The sequence below is a fragment of the Nuphar pumila genome, chromosome 7 (assembly GCF_984573655.1).
Source record: "Nuphar pumila chromosome 7, dmNupPumi1.hap1.1, whole genome shotgun sequence".
Classification (NCBI taxonomy): Eukaryota; Viridiplantae; Streptophyta; class Magnoliopsida; order Nymphaeales; family Nymphaeaceae; genus Nuphar; species Nuphar pumila.
In genome coordinates, this window is record NC_143255.1 from 41,341,678 (window position 1) to 41,362,648 (window position 20,971).

Below are 20,971 nucleotides of genomic sequence, written 5' to 3' on the forward strand. Positions count from 1 at the left end.
TTTATTTTATGTAGACTGGATTCTTGGGACTTTGGGGAGAGAGAGTTGATTCGATTGACTATTACACTGCCGAAATTAGCAAGACATCAGAAGAAGTAAGTTTTCTTTATGTATTTTGTAGTTCCTCAAGGAATAGTCTTTGGTTATCATGCTATGTATGTAATGAACCCTCAAATATGAGCACAAGCACGAAGCCACTAGGGAAAACACAAGGCCACACCTCACAAAAGTAGCATAAGATTGTAAAAAATAAATATTTATTCACTTAAGAAATGCTTTAGAAAATCATACTTGCACAATGGGTGATATCACATTTAAATAGGAGAAACAAGAGGCTTATGGGCTAGTCCTACTAGCCATTGGTCTAGTCCCAACAGCTAGAAACAATAACATAAAAAGAAAATAAAAAACTAAAAATGCAAAACTGCCCCTAATGTGCAGGACCTATTACAATCCTGTGAAAAGATGAAAATTGTTAAATTATGTATATATAAATATATATATATATACATATACTTATATATATACACATACATATATATAAGTATATATATACATATATGTATATATATATATACATATTTCTTTTTTGTTTTCTTATTCTCCAAATACCCAATAGGGGTATTTTGGTAAATCCCCATGTAATATCTCCCCCTTTTCTTTTCTCTCCTTTTTTACTTTTTCTTTTTTCTTTTTTTCTTTTGCTTTTTGTAAGACCACAAGGGGCCCCACTCATCTTGTCGTTGGGGCCCCAACGGTCATATTTATGACCGACTAGATGGGAGCCCCCTTGTGGTCCCTTCTCTTTGGTTTCCTCCTCTATAAATAGAGGAGGCTTTCTCTTGTATTTGCAAGGGTTTTTCACCCTCTTCTTTCTTTCTTCAATAATATCCAACTTATGACTTTTAGTCATTTTTCCCTTTAGTGGGTTTTTGTATACACTTTTAGTGTTTGTGTTCTTGGCTCTTGAGATCACTCTTGAAGAGTGGTTTGCTTTATTGGTGCTTCCGCCCCTTTTCATTACATGGTATCAGAGCGAGGTTGGTGATCGGGCTTCTCTTCTTTTTATTATCTTGGGACGTGTGCCTCTCAAACTTTTGAAGAAAGGAAGACTATTCGGTACCTATGGAACGCGATTCTAAAGTAGAGCTTTCTTTTAAGCTCAATGGATCTAATTACCTTATGTGGGCCTCTGTTATGGAAAATCATCTAAGAGGTAAGAAACTTTGGGGTTTTGTTATGGGAACTACTCCCGAACCCTCTCTTGTTCTCACTAAAATTGAAAGTGGGATTGAAAAAGCTTTAGATGGCGATGAGCGCATCAAAGCTATGAATGATCAATCCAAAGTTGAGGATTGGGAAAGTAACCATGCCAAAATTTTGGCATGGTTTATGAACAATGTAGACCTCAAAAATTATGCCAACATTGCAAAATTTAGAAGAGCCAATGAGGCATGGTTCTTTCTTAAGGGTATGTATACCCAAAAGGATCTAGCTAAACAATTTTTTTGTCAAGAAAAAATTCGTTCTACTAGACAAGCAGATATGAGTGTCCGTGATTACTTTAGTTCTTTAACCCCTCTTTGGGATGAGCTTGTTCTTCTTGAGCCCAAATGGGTGACTCCGGAAGATATTGAGTTGAGAAGAAAACAAATCGAAAAGGAGCATTTTTTTCAATTTCTCCATGGTCTTCGGCCGAAATTTGAACAAGTTAGGTCATCCCTTCTCCATAGAAGTCCTTACTCATTGAAGACGCCCTTGCCGAAGTATGCCAAGAAGAAACTCGACTTGGCCTAAGTATTAAGAGTGATGAAGTTTTGGCCGTTACTAGGCCGAGATTAAATGTAAAAGCATATAGACCTCCCCAGTTTAACAAAAATAATGGATATAGAAAGGGAGTGATTTGTCACTATTGTAATGAACCGGGACATATTAAACCGGTTTGCCCAAAGCTTAAGGGAAAAGTGGTCGCGGTTGGAGGAAATTCTCCAAAGAAGGAAGAAGAAAGTGTCAAAGAAGGAGATATCAAAGAAACTCTTAATCATATCTCCGAAGTTCTCCAACATCTTCTCAAGACTTCTTCATCTTCAACATCAGTAGCCGCCATCGCCTATTCTTCATCACCTTTAGGTATGTGGATTCTAGACTTCGGTGCTTCTTTTCATATGACATCTCATAAAAACTCTCTTTCTAATGTTTCTTCCGAACCCATATCTTCTTATGTTTTAACGGCCGATGGGACATCTTTAAAAATTGAAAGTATTTGAACACTTGATTTTAAAACTTCTCAAAACTTTTTCGTTCCTAAAGTAAGAGTCATTCCAAAAATTAATCTAAATCTTTTTTCCGTTTCCCAAATCACCGATCATGGATGCCAAGTCTCTTTCTCACCTAAAGATTGCACCGTGCAGGATCTCCAGTCAGGGAAGCTGATTGGGCAAGGTCATAGAAGGGGTGATCTTTATTTTATGGACTTTTTGACTCTTCCATCAAAGTCTTTTTGCAATCTTATAAAGGACAAAAGTATTGGAATTTGGCATGAGACTTGGTCATCCAAATTTTGTAAAGATGTCTCTTTTTCCTTTTTTGAACAATACTTGTAAAGACAAACACATGACTTATAAAGATTGCATTTTGGGGAAATCTAAAGCTATTTCATTTTCTCAAAGAAATTATGTCACCACTCGGCCTTTTGAATTTGTTCATTCCGATGTATGGGGACCTTCCCCTATTTTATCCAAAGGAGGATTTTCGTACTATGTGGTCTTTATTGATGACTTCACTCGATTTACATGGATTTACTTCTTAAGTCGCAAATCCGAAGTTTTCTTCTTCTTTAAAGAATTCCATGCAATGGTTAAAAATCAATTTTTAGGAAATCTATCAATTCTTAGATCCGATTCGGGAGGCGAATATATGTCCAATGAATTTCAAATCTATTTGAAAGAAAATGGAATTTGCCATCAACGTTCTTGTCCAAACACTCCGCAACAAAATGATCTTGCGGAAAGAAAGCATAGACACATAATAGAAACCACAAGAACTTTATTAATTTCAAAAAATATTCCAAAATCCTTTTGGGCCGAAGCGGTTCTAACCTCAACATATCTTATCAATGGAACCCCTTCATCTTCTTTGAAAAAACTTTCTCCATTTGAAAAACTTTACAATATGTCTCCCGATTATAAAAGACTAAGAATTTTCGGATGTAAATGCTTTGTTTTAACTCACAAAAATGATAAACTTTCTTCAATGCATTTGAATGTATTTTCTTAGGATATGGCGAAAAACAAAAAGGTTATCGATGTTTTGACATATTCAAAAACAAACTTTATATCTCAAATGATGTCACATTCTTAAAAGAAGAAAATGGTTTTTCGCATAAACCAAATGAAAATATTGATTATTCCTTTTTATTTGACTTATTGCCTCAAGAAAATGTCATAGATGATCATGTTGAATCAAGTGAAACTCTCGTAGAGGATCATTTTGAACCTCCAAATGATGACCAAAATTTAGAAGAAAATATACCAAGGCAAACGCAAGTCTTCTCTAGAAGGAATGAAAGTAATCCTCCTTGTGCCCTTGAAAAATTCTCTCAAAATGAGTCGATTGAAGAATCCTCTCAAAGAAGATCAAATCGTATTTCTAAAATACCAAATAGATTTGTATCTTATGATTCTTTTTCTCCAAATTTTCGAGCATGTCTGCTAGCTCTTTACTCATTTCATGAACCGTCTCATTATAATGATGCTAAACAATATGTTCATTGGAATGAAGCAATGGAACTGGAACTTAATGCACTCAAAATGACACAAACTTGAGAAATCATTAATCCACCTAATGGCAAGAAACCCATTGGATGTAGATGGGTTTTTAAAGTAAAAACTAAGAGTGATGGCTCTTTAGAAAGATATATGGCTAGGTTAGTAGCCAAAGGGTATGCTCAAGAATATGGGGTGGATTATGATGAAACTTTTGCCCCAGTTGCTCGAATGATTAGTGTTCGAACTCTTGTTGCAATAGCCGCTATTAAAAAATGACCAATTTTTCAACTTGATGTTAAAAATGTCTTTTTAAATGGAAGTTTAAATGAAGAAATTTATATGGAACCACCTCTGGGTATGAATTTAAATGGTAAAATTTTAAAATTTAAAAAGGCCTTATATGGGCTTAAGCAAGCTCCTAAAGCTTGGTATGACAAGTTTAATAATGTATTAATCAATTTGGGATTTACTTCTTGCTATACTGACACTGCTCTTTTTGTTAAGAAAATAGGTGATTTCATTGTTATTCTTCTGTTGTATGTTGATGATATGATCATCACTGGGAGTGAAAAAAAGGGGGGTAAATGATGTAAAGTCTATGTTAAAGGAAACATTTGATATGTCTGACCTTGGATTCTTGAGATATTTTTTAGGAATTGAAGTGACTTACTCTTCCAGAGGATACATTCTATCTCAAATGAAATTAGCAACCGACATTTGTACCAAGTCAGAAATATCTTTTGTTGGTATCAATCTGACATAGCTTAGACTCAATATTCATCCTACTTGGTAGTCTTTGACTGATGTCAAGTGGTTGCCTATTTTTATAGTCAAACAATTCCATTTTTTTGAGTTGTGTAAGCACCTTAGTTATCAATTTGGAAGCATCGTCATGCATCATTTCCACTCTTATTGGCCTTGTTTTTATTCTTTTTCTCCTTAATTATTTGGCTTATAAATAAGTTTATCATGCTTTGTTTTCTATTAGCATAATTTTTTTTCTCCACAAAATATGCTACTGTTATTTATTAAAAGATATGAAGCATTTTCCTATTTGTTCTTTCAGAATTTTGCGTCTCTGAAAAGGTCAAAATTGTTATGATATTTCTTTGAATAGTTGGACTGTATCGTCAAACTTAGAGACTAGTTTTTTTCTCTGATGTATTTTTTCATCCGTCCTTGTTTACCATACCAATTAGCACTTGTATTTAGTCATTTTCCTTTCTTTTCCTTTTATCTCTTCAGGAGGCTAAGGAGCGGGAAAGGATAATGAACAATGAAAAATGTATTATGCCAGCTGCATTTGTGTCCTTCAGAAGTCGGTGGGGTGCTGCAGTCTGTGCACAAACACAACAAACTAGGAATCCTACAGTATGGTTGACTGAGTGGGCACCTGAGCCTCGAGATGTTTATTGGGACAATCTACCAATTCCATTTGTTTCTCTTACTGTCAGAAAACTGATTGTGGCTGTGGTTTTTTTCTTTCTTACCTTTTTCTTTATGATACCAATAGCATTTGTACAGTCATTAGCCAACATTGAGGGAATTGAGAAAGCAGCACCTTTCTTGAAGCCTATAATAAAAGTGTAAGTAATATTCACTCTTTAAATTTTGTATGATCTTTAAATTTAAACTTTAGTTTCTTCGATGTTGCGAAGGTTGAGACATTCCTGAAACTCCTTTTTGACTATATTTAGCTCCCATCTTGTTCTCTTATCTGCCAGTTCCTTGGTTGTGTCAAATTATAATTTTATATTTTTCTTACATATATTGATATAACAGTTAACATGATTTTCACCATTGAATTGCACAGGATAATCCTTGTCAATTGAAACTATACTGTAGATAATTCGTCTTGTCAAGGCGGTCAGTAGTTAACATAACAACTCTCTCTCTCACTCTGTGTGTGTGTGTGTGTTTATGGCTGTTTCCTCTCTCCTCTCTCCTCTCTCTATGTGGTGGTTTGTTAGTCTGCCGATACTTTTAAAGATGCTAGTAGTTTTTTCTCATGAAGATTTTCATGTACACACACACCCATATAGAAGTGTGTGTATATACTATATATGGATTAAAAGTTGCTACAAACAACTTAGCAACTTCTATTTTTTTTATTCCAATCGACCCCATGGATGTGATCTACACGTTTTTAATTGGAACTAACTTTTGAATCACTGGAATCTGACGTGTGTACATGTTTTTCCAGTGATGCAAAAATGACTGTTGTAAATGCACCAATTTTTTCCAACTCAAAGAAACATGTTTTTCCGTCGACAAAACATGATCCAAGGGTCGCTTCCCACTAAATTGTGCATGTTGAACACATCTACGAAGTTATATTGAGTCAAAACAACTTGCATCGTGAGATTCCAACTAGATTGTACCTACAATCAACTATTAAATATATACCCATTATATATATGCATGTATATACATTTTCTGCATATGTCTATACATGTTTGTGTGTGTTGTCTTTTTCAGTATGGTAATACAAATTGTGTTATAACTACAAGTCTAAAATTGTCCAAGTTTTGAAAAAAAATTATAATTGTACCATCGGAAATGTATTCTATGAAATATAAAATATGTGTGTCTATGAAACCAAAGAAAGGTGCTGTAATCAAATACAAAAAGAATAAAAGAGTGCCTCTTATGGGTAGAAACTGTTAAAAATAAATTTGTATTCAAATACCCGATAAGGGTATTTTTGTCTTTTATCATATAGTACAGTCCACTAGGAACTGAAATGTAATTTAGCATTGTTTTAAATAAACTGCCCAACAGTCCAGTCATATTTATAACTGTTGGGCACAATAGTCAAAATATGATTATTGGGAGGCAGTCCAACGTAATAATGACTGTTGGAAGGTTGGACTGCCTCCCATGTGTTGCTCCCTTGTTATTCCTCAATGCTTTTAGAAGCATTTGAGGGTTTTCTCTAGAGTTTTTTTCCATTTTATAGGATTGTATGCCTCTTGTGTTGTTTGGTATTTTTATCTCTTTTGAGATTGTATTTGGTCCATTAGTGACCAACCTTAAGTGAGTTTATTAAAGCCCTTTGTTGGCATTGTGTTTGTTTCACTATTGTTTCATTGTACCTTGTTTCATTACATGGTATCAGAGCTAGGCTCTTAAAAGAAGAAGAATCTTGTGAAGGAAGTGTTCTTCGATCATTGATCATTCTCTATCTCCTCCATTCTAAACTCAAGTATTCATTATGGGAGAAAGAGAGTCTGCCACCGTCATCACCTACAAACTCAATGAAAACAACTACTTGATGTGGGTGACGGCTATGGAGAATCATATCAAAGGAAAAAAATTGTGGGGTTTTGTTAGTGGTTCTACTAGTGAAATCAAGTCAAAGCCTTGTCCGAAGAAGAAAAAGAAAAAACCTTGAAAGAATACCAAAATAAATTGGAAGATTGGGAGGCAAGCAATGCACAAATACTCTCCTGGCTTATGAATACCATGGAGTTCAAGATCGCCACCAATATCATCAAATTCAAGACAGCATGTGACACATGGAGTTTTCTAAGAAGTACCTTTATCCAAAAGGATATGGCTCAACTTTATTATCTCCAAAACAAGGTACGTAATTCAAAACAAGGTACGTAATTCAAAACAAGGAGACAAAGTGTAAGAGATTTTTATGGTATTTTATATTCTATTTGGGATGAATTAGCCATGTTGGAACCAAAATGGGAAGGTTCGGCTATTGATATGAGAAGGACCCAAATCGAAAGAGAAAATCTTTTCTCCTTTCTTTATGGCCTTCGACCGGAATTTGAGCAAGTGAGATCTTCCTTACTTCATAGGACCACTTCTTCTATAAGTGAGGCCTTTGCTCAAATTTGTCAAGAAGAAACAAGACTTGGAATGCACAAGTCTAATGATGAGGTCCTTGCCATGGCAAGACTCAACAATTTTGTGAAATCATATAAACCCCTCACTTTGAGAAGAAGTTCAATGGGGAAGGACACAATGGAGGAGGATACAAAGGAAAAATTATTTGTCAGCATTGTAAGGAACCCAGACATATAAGACCAGAATGTCCCAAATTTAAAAAGGTGGTCGTCTTAAGTGAAGAACCTCAAAAATCAAGAAAAGGGGGCAGCTTCAATGAATTGAATCTTGCTCAAATAGCAGAAGTCGTCTCACAACTTCTTAAGGCTACACCTTCTACATCCGGAGCTGCCATCTCTTCCTCGTCTCCTCCAGGTAAGACCTCTTGGATTCTAGACTCAGGTGTTTCTTTCCACATGACTTATAATGAGTCTCTATTATCCGATTGCACTAAATCATATTTCTCATGTGTATCAATTGTTGATGGTACCTCTTTAAATGCCAAAAGCTTAGGAAACCTTGATGATATTTCAAAAAAATTCTTTGTTCCAAAAGTGAGAGTCATTCCCAAACTGGATTTAAATCTTTTTTCGGTCTCTCAAATTACTGACTATGCTTGTAAAGTATTCTTCTCATCTAAGGCGTGTTGGGTGCAGGATCTCCAGTCGGGGAGCTGATTGGGCAAGGCCATAGATGAGGAGACCTTTACTACATGGATTTCTTGTGTTTACCAAAATACTCGTTTTGTAATCATGTCAAAGACATTAATATAGATCTTTAACATAAAAGATTAGGACACCCAAGTATATCCAAATTATCTCTTTTTCTATTTTTGGAAAATTTTGTAAAGATAAAAAATTTGTATGTGAAGATTGTATACTTGGAAAAATGCAAATGATACCTTTTGGGTCTAGAACCTCTGTGACACATAAATTTTTTGAATTAGTGCATTCAGATGTGTGCGGTTCCGCTCTTGTTATGTCAAAAGGTGGTTATTTGTACTATGTTACATTTATAGATAATTTTAGTAGACATACTTGGATTTACTTTCTAAAACTCAAATCCGAAGTTTTTTCATGTTTTAAAAACTTTCATAATCTAGTTAAAAATCAATTTAAAACAAATATTAAAGTCTTCTGCTCCGACTCTGGGGGAGAGTTTCTTTCAAATGAATTTCAATTATATCTAAAAAGTCATGGAATTGTGCATAAAAAATCATGCCCTAGGACACCTCAACAAAATGGGTCATCATATCATTGAAACTACTAGAACTCTACTTATTTCAAAAGAAGTTCCAAAGCAATTTTGGGCTGAAGTTGCCCTAACCGCAGTCTATCTAATAAATAGAATGCCTTCTCAAACTTTAAAAAACAAGTCTCCTATTGAAAAACTCTTTAAAAATTCTCCTAATTTAAAAAGGCTAAGGGTATTTGGTTGTAAATGCTTCGTGCTTCTTGAAAAATATAGTAAACTCTCTCCTAAAGCCATAAAATGTATCTTTTTTTGTTATGCTGATAATAAAAAAGGATATCGATGTTATGATAAAACAAATGATAAAGTCTATGTTTCTAGAAATGTTACCTTTCTAGAAAATGACAATGGATTTGATTTTGAAGTTCCTAAGGAAGAATCCGAGTATGCTTTCTTATTTGATTTGTTACCCAATAAAGGTATTAGTAATGATATTGAAACCTTCGAGTCTATTAATGATTCAAGTAGTGAACCATCTCAAGACCTTCTTCAATACTCTAGACGAAATACTGGAGAGCATCCATGTGCCCTTGACATATATAATCAACTAACAAATACTGAAGAAACTAGTGTTAGAAGGTCAAAACGGACACATAGGCCTCCAAGTAGGTTTGTCTCATACGAATCCTTCTTACCAAACTACAGGGCATGTCTTTTAGCCATTCATTCCTATCATGAACCATCCGATTATAACGAGGCAAAAAATATAAACGAATGGGTTGAAGCCATGAAAATTGAATTTGATGCATTACACAAGGCTCACACTTGGGCAATTCAACCTCTTCCTATCGGAAAGAAGACAATAGGGTGTCGATGGGTGTTTAAAATTAAAACAAAAAGTGACGGGTCTCTTGAGAGATATAAAGCAAGACTTGTTGCAAAAGGATATTCTCAAGAATGTGGTATAGATTATGAAGAGACCTTTGCCCCAGTAGCTCGTATGACTACAGTTAGAACTCTAGTTGCTATAGCATCTATTCGAAAATGACCGATATATCAGTTAAATGTTAAAAATGCATTCTTGAATGGAAACTTAAATGAAGAAGTATACATGGATCCTCTCCCTGGTCTGTCTATTGGAAAAGGCATGGTCCTTCGTCTTCAAAAATCCCTATACGGGCTTAAACAAGCCCTTAAAGCATGGTATGATCGGTTCAGTGGTACAATATTAAAACTTGGATTTAAATCTTGTTACACTGACACTGCTCTTTTTGTGAGATCTACAGGTACCTCATTGATCATTCTTCTTTTGTATGTTGATGATATGATCATCATAAGGAATGATCAAAAGGAAATTGAAGATATTAAAATTTTGCTTAAAAAATCCTTTGATATGACTGATCTTGGTTTTTTTAGATACTTTTTAGGAATTGAAGTAGCCTACTCACCAAGAAGATACATTTTATCTCAAATCAAGTTTACAACTGATATTGTTGAGCGTTCAAAAATCACTAACACAAAAGATGCTGATACTCCTGAAATAATAAATGTGAAAATGCAAGTTGAAGATAGAGTATTATTAGACGATCCAACCCCTTATCGACAACTTATTAGATTGTTGATGTACCTGTCCATTACAAGGCCAGATATTGCGCATGTCATACATTCTGCAAGTCAATTTCAACATGCACCCACAACCGTCCACATGAGTGCAGTATTAAGAATAGTTCGATACATCAAGAAAACTATATCTAAATGACTATTCTTATCCTCTTCCTCATCTTTAAGTCTTATTTCTTATATTGATTCTGACTGGGGAGGAGATCCCAATAACCGTCACTCAACTACTGGCTTTTGTGTGTTTTAGGTGTTTCTCTCATTTCTTGGCGATGCAAAAAACAACAAAAAGTGTCTTTATCTTCTACGGAAGCTGAATACAGGGCAATGGCTACCACAACCACTGAAGTTGTGTGGATGAGAGCACTACTTTCCGATATGGGTGTTGATGTCTCAAAACCTTCAAAGCTATGCTGTGATAATAAAAGTGTCATCTATATAGCTAGCAATCACACATTTCACGAGCGAACAAAACACATTGAGATGGATTGTCACTATGTTCGCGAAGAATATTTGAAGGGGACTATTACATTGTCATATGTCCAGTCCGAATTTCAGATTGCAGACTTCTTCAGCAAAGCTCTTCCACTGCCTCAATTTTTGCATAATCTTAGCAAACTTTCGGTGATTTCCCTATAAGTTTGAGGCGGAGTGTTAAAAATAAAATTGTATTCAAATACCCGATAAGGGTATTTTTGTCTTTTATCATATAGTACAGTCCACTAGGGACTGAAATGTAATTTAGCATTGTTTTAAATAAACTTCCCAACAATCATATTTATGACTGTTAGGCACAACAGTCATATTTATGACTGTTGGGCACAACAATCAAAATATGACTGTTGTGAGGCAGTCCAACTAGACGTTGGACTGCCACCTAACAGTTATAATAATGACTGTTGGAAGGCACTCCAAAGAGCTGGACTACCTCCCATGTGTTGGAGTGAGGCTCCATAAATAGAGCCTCACTCCCTTGTTATTCCTCAATGCTTTTAGAAGCATTTGAGGGTTTTCTCTAGAGTTTTTTTTCATCTTATAGGCTTGTATGCCTCTTGTGCTGTTTGGTATTTTTATCTCTTTTGAGATTGTATTTGGTCCATTAGTGACCAACCTTAAGTGAGTTTATTAAAGCCCTTTGTTGGCATTGTGTTTGTTTCACTATTGTTTCATTGTACCCTGTTTCATTACACTAGAATATGTGCAACCAAGGACCACTTATGGGTCAAATACAAGAACACAAGTACAAGAGCCACTTAGGGTATGTTTAATGCACCATTCTTAACGAGATTTAGACAGAAATCTCGCTGGGAATAGAGATTCCAACAAACGTTGGATACATCGGACGCGTTCTGTCGCATCCAAAAAAGCATGTAATTTTCGTAACACCCCCTCTCCTGTTACAAAAAGAACTAGACTCGGGGAACCGGGGGGGGGGGGGTATGCAAAAAAAAAAACTCAGGGGGAAGGGATCCCCCTGACTCTCTATCTCTCTCTCTTGTGCAAGCCAGACGAGGCCACCGACGACCGGGCACAGTTCTCTCTCTCTCCCTTTTCTTATTTCTTCCCCTTCGTTTTTCTTCTTTTTCGTTTTTCTCCCCCTTCATTTTTCTTATTCTTTTTCGTTTTTCTTCTCCTTCTTCATTCTTCTCTCTGTCTCTCTCCCTTCTTTTTCTTCTTCATTCTTCATTTTTCTTCTTCTTTTTCATTTTTCTTCTTTTTCTTCTTGATTTTCATTATTTAGGGTTTTCATTGATTAAGTTAGTTCCGATTAAAATCCAACCCGGGTCTCTCTCCCTTTTTGATTAGGCTAGATTTGATTAGGGTCTCTCCCCCTTTTTTATTTTCTTTGATCTTCTTCTTCTTTTTTATTAAAATCTTTATTAGGGTATTCTTCTTCTTCTTTGCCTTTTTGATTTTTTATTTTATTTTGATGTTCTTTTTTATTTTCTTTGATCTTTTTCTTCTTCTTGATTAAAATCTTGACTAGGGTATTCTTCTTCTTCCCTTTTTTGATTTATTTTTTTATTTTCTTTGATTTTCTTTAAACATTTTTTTGGTGTGATGGCTTGTCCATGATGTCTATAACAAACATTGGACTTTGGAACACAGACGGGGGGAACGATCAAAACAAACATTGGACTTGGAACAGTTGTTACAGAACTAACAAAACCAATGTTTTGTTTTGTTCTTTTTGTTCATTTCGTCCAAACCTGAACAAGCGATCAAACATACCCTTAGGGGCTAGAACATAACAAGTTCAAGCACCAGAGCCTTTTAGAGGCAAGAACACAACATACAAAATATAGGATTTTTCGAGGTTAAATTGCTTGATACAAGCATAACCCATCTAAGGGGAAGCAACCCCTATATATACACAAAGGAAAGCCAATATAGTAGTTGGGAGCATCCCAACATCTATAAATATAGTTGTTGAGATCTCCCAACAGCTATATTTGGGCAATGACAATATTGCCCATTACAAAAACAGGAATTTACAAAACAAAAACAAAATTATACAAAGACACTCGTGCCCCTAGTGAGCATGACCTATACAATGAAAAGACTGAAATACCCCTATTGGGTATTACCTATTACATCATTATATATATATATATATATATTCATACATGTACAACTTAACAAGTGCAACATCTATAATGATGATCGGGTAGCGTTCTTGTCACGAAATTGCACGGATCCCGATGCACTCCAAAAAGAGCTCGAAGATTTGAAACATAATGCATTTAGACAAGCCATAACAACAAAGGTGAAACATATTGAATATGAATAAATATCTTCATTAATAAATAATAAAAATAAAATACAAAAAGAAATTACATAAATTCCTCACTATAACACACAAAAAATACCTAATACTACTAACAAGGCCAAAAGAATGATGCATCATATAAAATTTGTGATGAACAATCCAAATGTCACAAAGGGCAATACATACTGACATAATTCAATTTCCAAATAGGTGAGTTCATATCAACTATCCGATTTGAAAAAGCAAGTTTCAAATCAAGTCCAATAAAGTTAAATAAAAACCTTATAAAAAAATTTGTGCAATCATATGCAGAACAATATGTCTATTGATGCAATTGTATGCAATACATGATGTCTCATGACCATTTTTTACAAATTTGAACATGCAAGCAATCAACATGGATCATTCCCAATTTTCGCAATCAACATAGAGAAAATGAAATTTGTAGATTATCTTTCATAAATTTGCCAATCAAAGAACATATGCACCAAGGCATAAAGATCCAATAAAAATCACTAAAGATACAAGATTAATAGTTTTAAGATGCTAAATCTAAATCATAAGTCTACTATGAGACAAAACAAAAACAAAATTATACAAAGACACTCGTGCCCCTAGTGAGCACGACCTATACAATGAAAAGACTGAAATACCCCTATTGGGTATTACCTATTACATCATTATATATATATTCATACATGTACAACTTAACAAGTGCAACATCTTTAACTAATGATGATCGGGTAGCGTTCTTGTCACGAAATTGCACGGATCCCGATGCACTTCAAAAAGAGCTCGAAGATTTGAAACATAATGCATTTAGACAAGACCATAACAACAAAGGTGAAACATATTGAATATGAATAAATATCTTCATTAATAAATAATAAAAATAAAATACTAAAAGAAATTACATAAATTCCTCACTATAACACACAAAAAATACCTAATACTACTAACAAGGCCAAAAGAATGATGCATCATATAAAATTTGTGATGAACAATCCAAATGTCACAAAGGGCAATACATACTGACATAATTCAATTTCCAAATAGGTGAGTTCATATCAACTATCCGATTTGAAAAAGCAAGTTTCAAATCAAGTCCAATAAAGTTAAATAAAAACCTTATAAAAAAATTTGTGCAATCATATGCAGAACAATATGTCTATTGATGCAATTGTATGCAATACATGATGTCTCATGACCATTTTTTACAAATTTGAACATGCAAGCAATCAACATGGATCATTCCCAATTTTCGCAATCAACATAGAGAAAATGAAATTTGTAGATTATCTTTCATAAATTTGCCAATCAAAGAACATATGCACCATGGCATAAAGATCCAATAAAAATCACTAAAGAGACAAGATTAATAGTTTTAAGAAGCTAAATCTAAATCATAAGTCTACTATGAGACAAATGGAGGTAGAGATTCATAAAGATACATAATTATCTCTACATATGTCATACAAGAAATTTTATCGCAATGCAATGAGTATAAAATCTCTCAGAGTCGTGATAAAATATCAAAGAAAGAAGCTATGTCACATGGGTGCGGGTGCGGGGATTCGACACTTCCAAAAAACCCGGGTGCGGGGGTGCGGCAGGGGCAAAAATGTAAATATATATATATATATATATATATATATATATATATCATGTATAGTGTATATGTATGAATGTATGGTAGCTGTTAAGGTCCATGACATTTATGCTCAACTTACTTTTTACCATTTTTTTATCTTATATGGTTGTCCCCAAAGATGAAAGTGATGAGTTGTGGAGCCTGATTCATTATTTTTGCCCTTGCAGGAAGGGGGGTCCGGGGGCTCCCCCCGGCGCATTTCATAGGGCAAAAAAATTTAAAAAAAAAATCCAAAAAAATGGACAAAAATGACTCTGGGTGCGGTCAACGCACCCAGGGTCGGGTTGACCGCACCCGGTGCCGCACCCGCACCCGCGTCGAGTCGCGTCGATGCGGGTGCGACACCCTGCTAGCCGAATCCCTGTGACATAGGAAAGAAGTCATTTAAGATTTGCAAGAGGGCACAAGTACCCAAGTCAATAAATCACCAATGGGCAAAAACACATAAAGTTACTAAAGACTCAACGACAAGAATTTTTCAATTTTTTTTAACAATGCTCAAGAGGAAGCATACATACAAGAATCCTCTAATATACAATACATAATCAAGAAACACATTCAATATTAAAAAATACATTTGAGTACACGATGACAAGTCATTAATTTGAAAATAATCTTCCTTAATAAGCAATATCATTCAAACATACATGAAGTAACACATTCACCCATATAAGATTAATGCAAGTCATATAAGAATAAGAATATGATACATGATATAAGTATTTTCCAAGATATGATCACACAAGCCACTAGGGATGCATGAAAACCACTAAGAGTATATACCTATGTCACGGGGACTCTCCAATTAGGTGCCACACCCGCACCCGATGTGGTCAACCTGCATTTATGTCCAACTTTTGGACTTTATATATATATATATATATATATATATATATATATATATATATATATATATATATATATATATATATAATTTTTTATATTTTTGCCGCACCCTCGCACCCAAGTTTTTTGAAAGTGCTGCACCCCTGCACCCATGTGACATAGGTATATACCAAAGAGGGCATAATAAATTAATTTATATTTAACAAGTATGCAATAAATCAAGAGCCTACAACCAAGAACAAAAGTGTCCACCAAAGATATAAATGAACAAACACAACAAGTGTCAAAGGACGCACCGACAAAGCCCATAAAGGGCATACACAAGTAGGCTTATTTACAAAATTATTTTATTCATTCATCAAAGTGCAAGAAGCATGAAGAACATGTAATCATAATTTTAAAATCCTTAAGAAATCACATATTTACTTAGTACATAATTTTTAAGAGATCGTCGAGGATGACGATGGCTTGAGTGGGGGAGAATGTTGCACATGAAATCTCGGAGAGCCTTGCAACGTGCCATAGGTATGGGACTTGGTGCGGTGCATGGGGTTGAAGAGACGTGTGCATGCCACTGATAGTGCCCTGTGCCTGAGCTTGGCACTGGGTTGTGCAAAGGGGTGTGTTGGTGCAACGCAGGTGCTGAAAAAGTGTGTGCATGTCACTGATTGTGTCATGTGCCTGAGCTTGGCACTGGACCGTGGAAGGAGTGTGTGACATGTGCACTAGCAGGATGCAGTGCACATTCATAAGAGGTGCGTGCATGCCACAGATTGTGTCATGTGCTGGAGTGTGGCACAGGGTTGTGCAAGGAGTGTGGCATGTGCACAGGTGTGGTGCAGTGCAGATGCGGCAACAGATGCACGAATGTGTGTGAAGTGCGGTGGAAGTGCCCCAAGAGCGATGGATTGGTTGGTTGCGGCGTGCATGAGGCAGTCGGGCCAGCCTCGTGGCAAACAGGCCTATCCCATGTGTGCAGAGTTTAGTGCACATGCATAACAGTGGTGTCGCGTGTTGCACAGACCATTGTCGTGCGTGGTGCCTGTGGCGTGCGAAGCACAACATGCGGTGGGCACGTGGTTGCGATGAGCTTGGTAAGGGCTTGGCATGTGCAGCAATGTGTGCAGTGTGGGCACAGTTGCGTGCACAATCTTTGAGGCGATAATCCAATGAGCATTTGAAGTTGTTTGGGGCCAAGATCGAAGATTCACCGTGTAAATGGACTATGGGGAACGTGTGGGTGAAGGCGGATTTGAAAAGTTCGGAAGTTGAAATATATATATATAATTTTTTATATTTTTGCCGCACCCTCACACCCAAGTTTTTTGAAAGTGCTGCACCCATGTGACATAGGTATATACCAAAGAGGGCATAATAAATTAATTTATATTTAACAAGTATGCAATAAATCAAGAGCCTACAACCAAGAACAAAAGTGTCCACCAAAGATATAAATGAACAAACACAACAAGTGTCAAAGGACGCACCGACAAAGCCCATAAAGGGCATACACAAGTAGGCTTATTTACAAAATTATTTTATTCATTCATCAAAGTGCAAGAAGCATGAAGAACATGTAATCATAATTTTAAAATTCTTAAGAAATCACATATTTACTTAGTACATAATTTTTAACATGCTTTGATAATTAAAAAAGGTACTAACATACTCAAAATATACTTTGAATCAACATGTTCACGCAAGCGCTAACAAAACAATAACATATTTAAAAAGATATTTAAAAGAAATTTCAATTAGTTTGAAAAACACGTTCAATTTTTCATTATAAAATACCAAAAACCAATTTTTGGAATTTTACCATAGACACTTCACCAAATAAGAAACACATACTGGAATGTGAGATCATCGAGTCCAATCTAGACATCAACTAAGAATTTTCTTTAGAAGAACAAACACGAACAAGATACCAAGATCAAGATGCCAAGCTTTGATATCATGTCACGAAATAGCATGGATCCCGATGCACTCCAAAAAGAGCTCCAAGAAGTTGAAACATAATGCATTTGGACAAGACTATAACAACAAAAGTGACTCATATTGAATATGAATGAATATCTTCATTAATAAAGAACACAAATAAAATACAAAAAGAAATTACATAAATTCCTTACTACATAACTCTCAAAACACACAAAAAATATCTAATACTTACTACCCATCACTCTCTCACCTTGCAAAGCACACACCCATCTCAATTTATAGAGAAAAGAAGAGGAAAAATAGAGGATAGAGAGAGTCCTCTCCAGTCCAACGGCTAGAAATGTTGGCCGTTGGGCTTTGTTCCCAACAACTAGAAGTAAGTCAACTTTAGTTGACTTAATATATATATTATGTATGTATATATATATATATATATACAAAGGGTACATTAATCTTAACAGTTCTTTTTTCTAATGATCGAGTTTTTTATCGATCAGGCTTTATATATTGCATTTTTATCATTTATTTAGTAAGCAACATATTTTAGATTATGAATTTTTTATATTTAGATGCATTTTTTAAAGCTCTAAAAAATCAATGGTTGACAATACTTTGTATTGTAAAATTGTGAGCCATCCATTTTTCATGTTTCTAAAAACATGTCTAGATGTTGTAAAATCTTCATGTAAAGCATATTTCTTATTAAATGCATTATAAAGAAGAAATATATAAGGTCTGATTGATGAAACGCTCTAACACCAGAGAAGGAGAGCTCTCCTATCATCATTGGTTATAGATGTTGCACCATCCTTTGGTTGCATGATCCCCTATATATATATATATATATATATATATATATATATATATATATATATTGGAGAGAGAGAGATCTTATGGAGCTTTGCTTCTATCCCCTTGTTATAGAACTGGTGGAAAAGCTTTTTTCGTTCTCTTCAGTGCACATTGGCAAGGCATGCACTTTCAACATGCTTGGCACACTTGGCTGCTTCTTGCAGCATTTTTTCTATGTTATCTCATGTCCTGTCAGTAACTTTTCCCAGAAATTTTATGCTTAGTAGTCTCGTTATCATGTTATAGATTTTCATTTCCATGATGCTCAGGGTCTTCCTTGATGGCTCTATGTCATTTTACCTATAGTCACTCACAACGCTGTGTATTTTTGCCGCAGCAAAATTATCAAATCCTTCATTCAGGGTGTTCTTCCTGGGATCGCGCTAAAGATTTTCCTGATCTTTTTGCCTACAATATTGATGCTGATGTCCAAGATTGAAGGTTATATTGCTATATCGGTTCTGGAAAGAAGATCTGCAACTAAATACTACATTTTCCTGCTTATTAACGTGTTTCTTGGGAGCATAATTACAGGAACTGCTTTTCAACAGCTGAAATACTTCATGAAACAGTCTGCAAATGCGTATGTTCTCTACTGCGACATATACAATTTTGTCATGAATGGTTATTGGTGTTGGAAAGTCCTATCTTGTTCATTGGATTTGTTTACTCATTAAGGAGGAAAAAAAAGACTTGCCTTAGTGTGAATTCCTTGCTTTTGTGCTTATTTAACTTTTGTAACAGCACATCTGTAGTTTACTTAAAAAGAATTGGTCCTTTTTCTTTGTTCTGGTCCACCTGTTTAAAAAGCAAGATAAGCCTTTTTTTTTTCCTTTTTTGCTTTGGGCTGTTTCGTTGCTAGCACTTTCTCCCTAGTTACTTCAGGGAAATATTCTTCTAAAACGGTGTTCATTTTGCACTTTCATAATTTTGGTTCACCCATTTGGCTGGTTTAAGTTGTGTTCTGTGATACATACACCTATTATAAATGAAAGATTAACCTGGAAGTAGACAGATTCTTTCTAGGATACCTCCTGGTGCATCTGCATATTTGAGATCTACATGTACCATGAGTTCACAAGTCCTTTGCTTTAAGCAGTGTTATTTGCAACATAAGTTTTCTTCACTTTGTGTGGATAAAAAGGAAAATCTCTCCTCCCTAATTACTTTTTCTATATTGGAGAGCCATGGTCGCTAAGTATTCCCAGGAAACTCATGGTATGCTCCTTGCAAAAATTAAATTATCACCATAATTTGATTTTTCAACTAAAAATGTCCTCTGAAAACATGTCATCTTTAGTGGATCAATAAGTATATTTTTTATGTAACTTTCCTTTTATTATCTTCATCGCTTGAGTTAGCTGCGATCATGATGCTGGTTAGGGAGATGATGTTGTAGGATGTGTTCTGCTACCTGTTTCTTTCTTGGATACTCACACCATAGAATTTGCAAGGAGCATTATATCTTCACTGGGCTGAATGCAGTGATGTAGCTGAAGCCATGATGAAAGGGCTAGTAGATGAATCTGAGTTAGTTGTGTGTAAGAGGCAAGAACAAAATTTTAGAGTAGGGAAATCCAAATACAAAAAGAAATGAACGCCCATGACTCACTTAAAGGAGCATCTGCAGGCTGAACTGCTTCTAATGCTATGATATGATAGAGTGCATAGCTAATATATAATTTGTACATGCCAGTAAACAAAAAGCACTTAAAGTAATGTTACTATAAATTACTTCTCTTTAAACAGTTCAATTTAGGTACTTTTCTCAGAAATATGTCTTTATGAAAAGAACTGCAAAGTCTGGATATATACACTTTGGAAAATTATTGTACCTTATGGCATTTTGTTGAAGAAGCTTCTCTTCTTAGTAAACTCAGTGGTGGATTAAATGGAGACTTTGGCTGCAAGGTGGTAACATGGATTGTTCTATTTGTGCTGCATTTAGCAAGCACTTCTATTTGTATTCATTTCATTCTTTTAGTGATCTTGTGTTTGTCTTATGTTTGTCTTATGTTTCTTTCATCCTCGTAAATTCTTTAAACCATCTACTAAACAGATTGTTTCCTGCTTTAGTCTGAGGTATTGGCTTATATCCTCTTGGTCAACATGACACTCCTTTGCAAAAGAAGTGTAGATGTGTTGTTAACTAACAATAAACTTTTTTCACATCAGAAACACATTTCTTGGTTGAATGTTAGTTCCAACCTGGAGAAGTTTCACATTAGAAACACACATTTCTTGGTCAAATGTTAGTTCCGACCTGCAGAAAAACTATTTTGGATTCTTTATCTTCACATTTGATCATTTTTTTGTTAGCTGTAGTTAATAATCCTGTCCATATTAACTTTTCATGAGCTTTATTGGGTTACCAATCATGCCATCCTCACATTTATTGTGAATCCTGAATATGATAAAATTGTAGATTGAGTTACTGCTGGATTTTATACATTATGTGGTGCATGTTACAGATTGTGGAACATGGAGTTTAAACAT

General features: G+C 35.1%; 1 protein-coding gene across 3 annotated transcripts in view; it reads left to right on the forward strand.

The window, feature by feature from the left end:
- Window positions 1–20,971, forward strand: part of LOC149832041 (hyperosmolality-gated Ca2+ permeable channel 1.5-like) — a 138,023-nt gene that overhangs the window by 54,009 nt on the left and 63,043 nt on the right. For all 3 annotated transcript variants that reach the window (XM_090014277.1, XM_090014278.1, XM_090014279.1), the window contains exons 7-9: window positions 15–95; window positions 5,013–5,353; window positions 18,813–19,058. In XM_090014277.1, coding sequence (XP_089870403.1) covers window positions 15–95; window positions 5,013–5,353; window positions 18,813–19,058 — 668 coding nt within the window. The remainder of the gene's footprint in view (window positions 1–14; window positions 96–5,012; window positions 5,354–18,812; window positions 19,059–20,971) is intronic.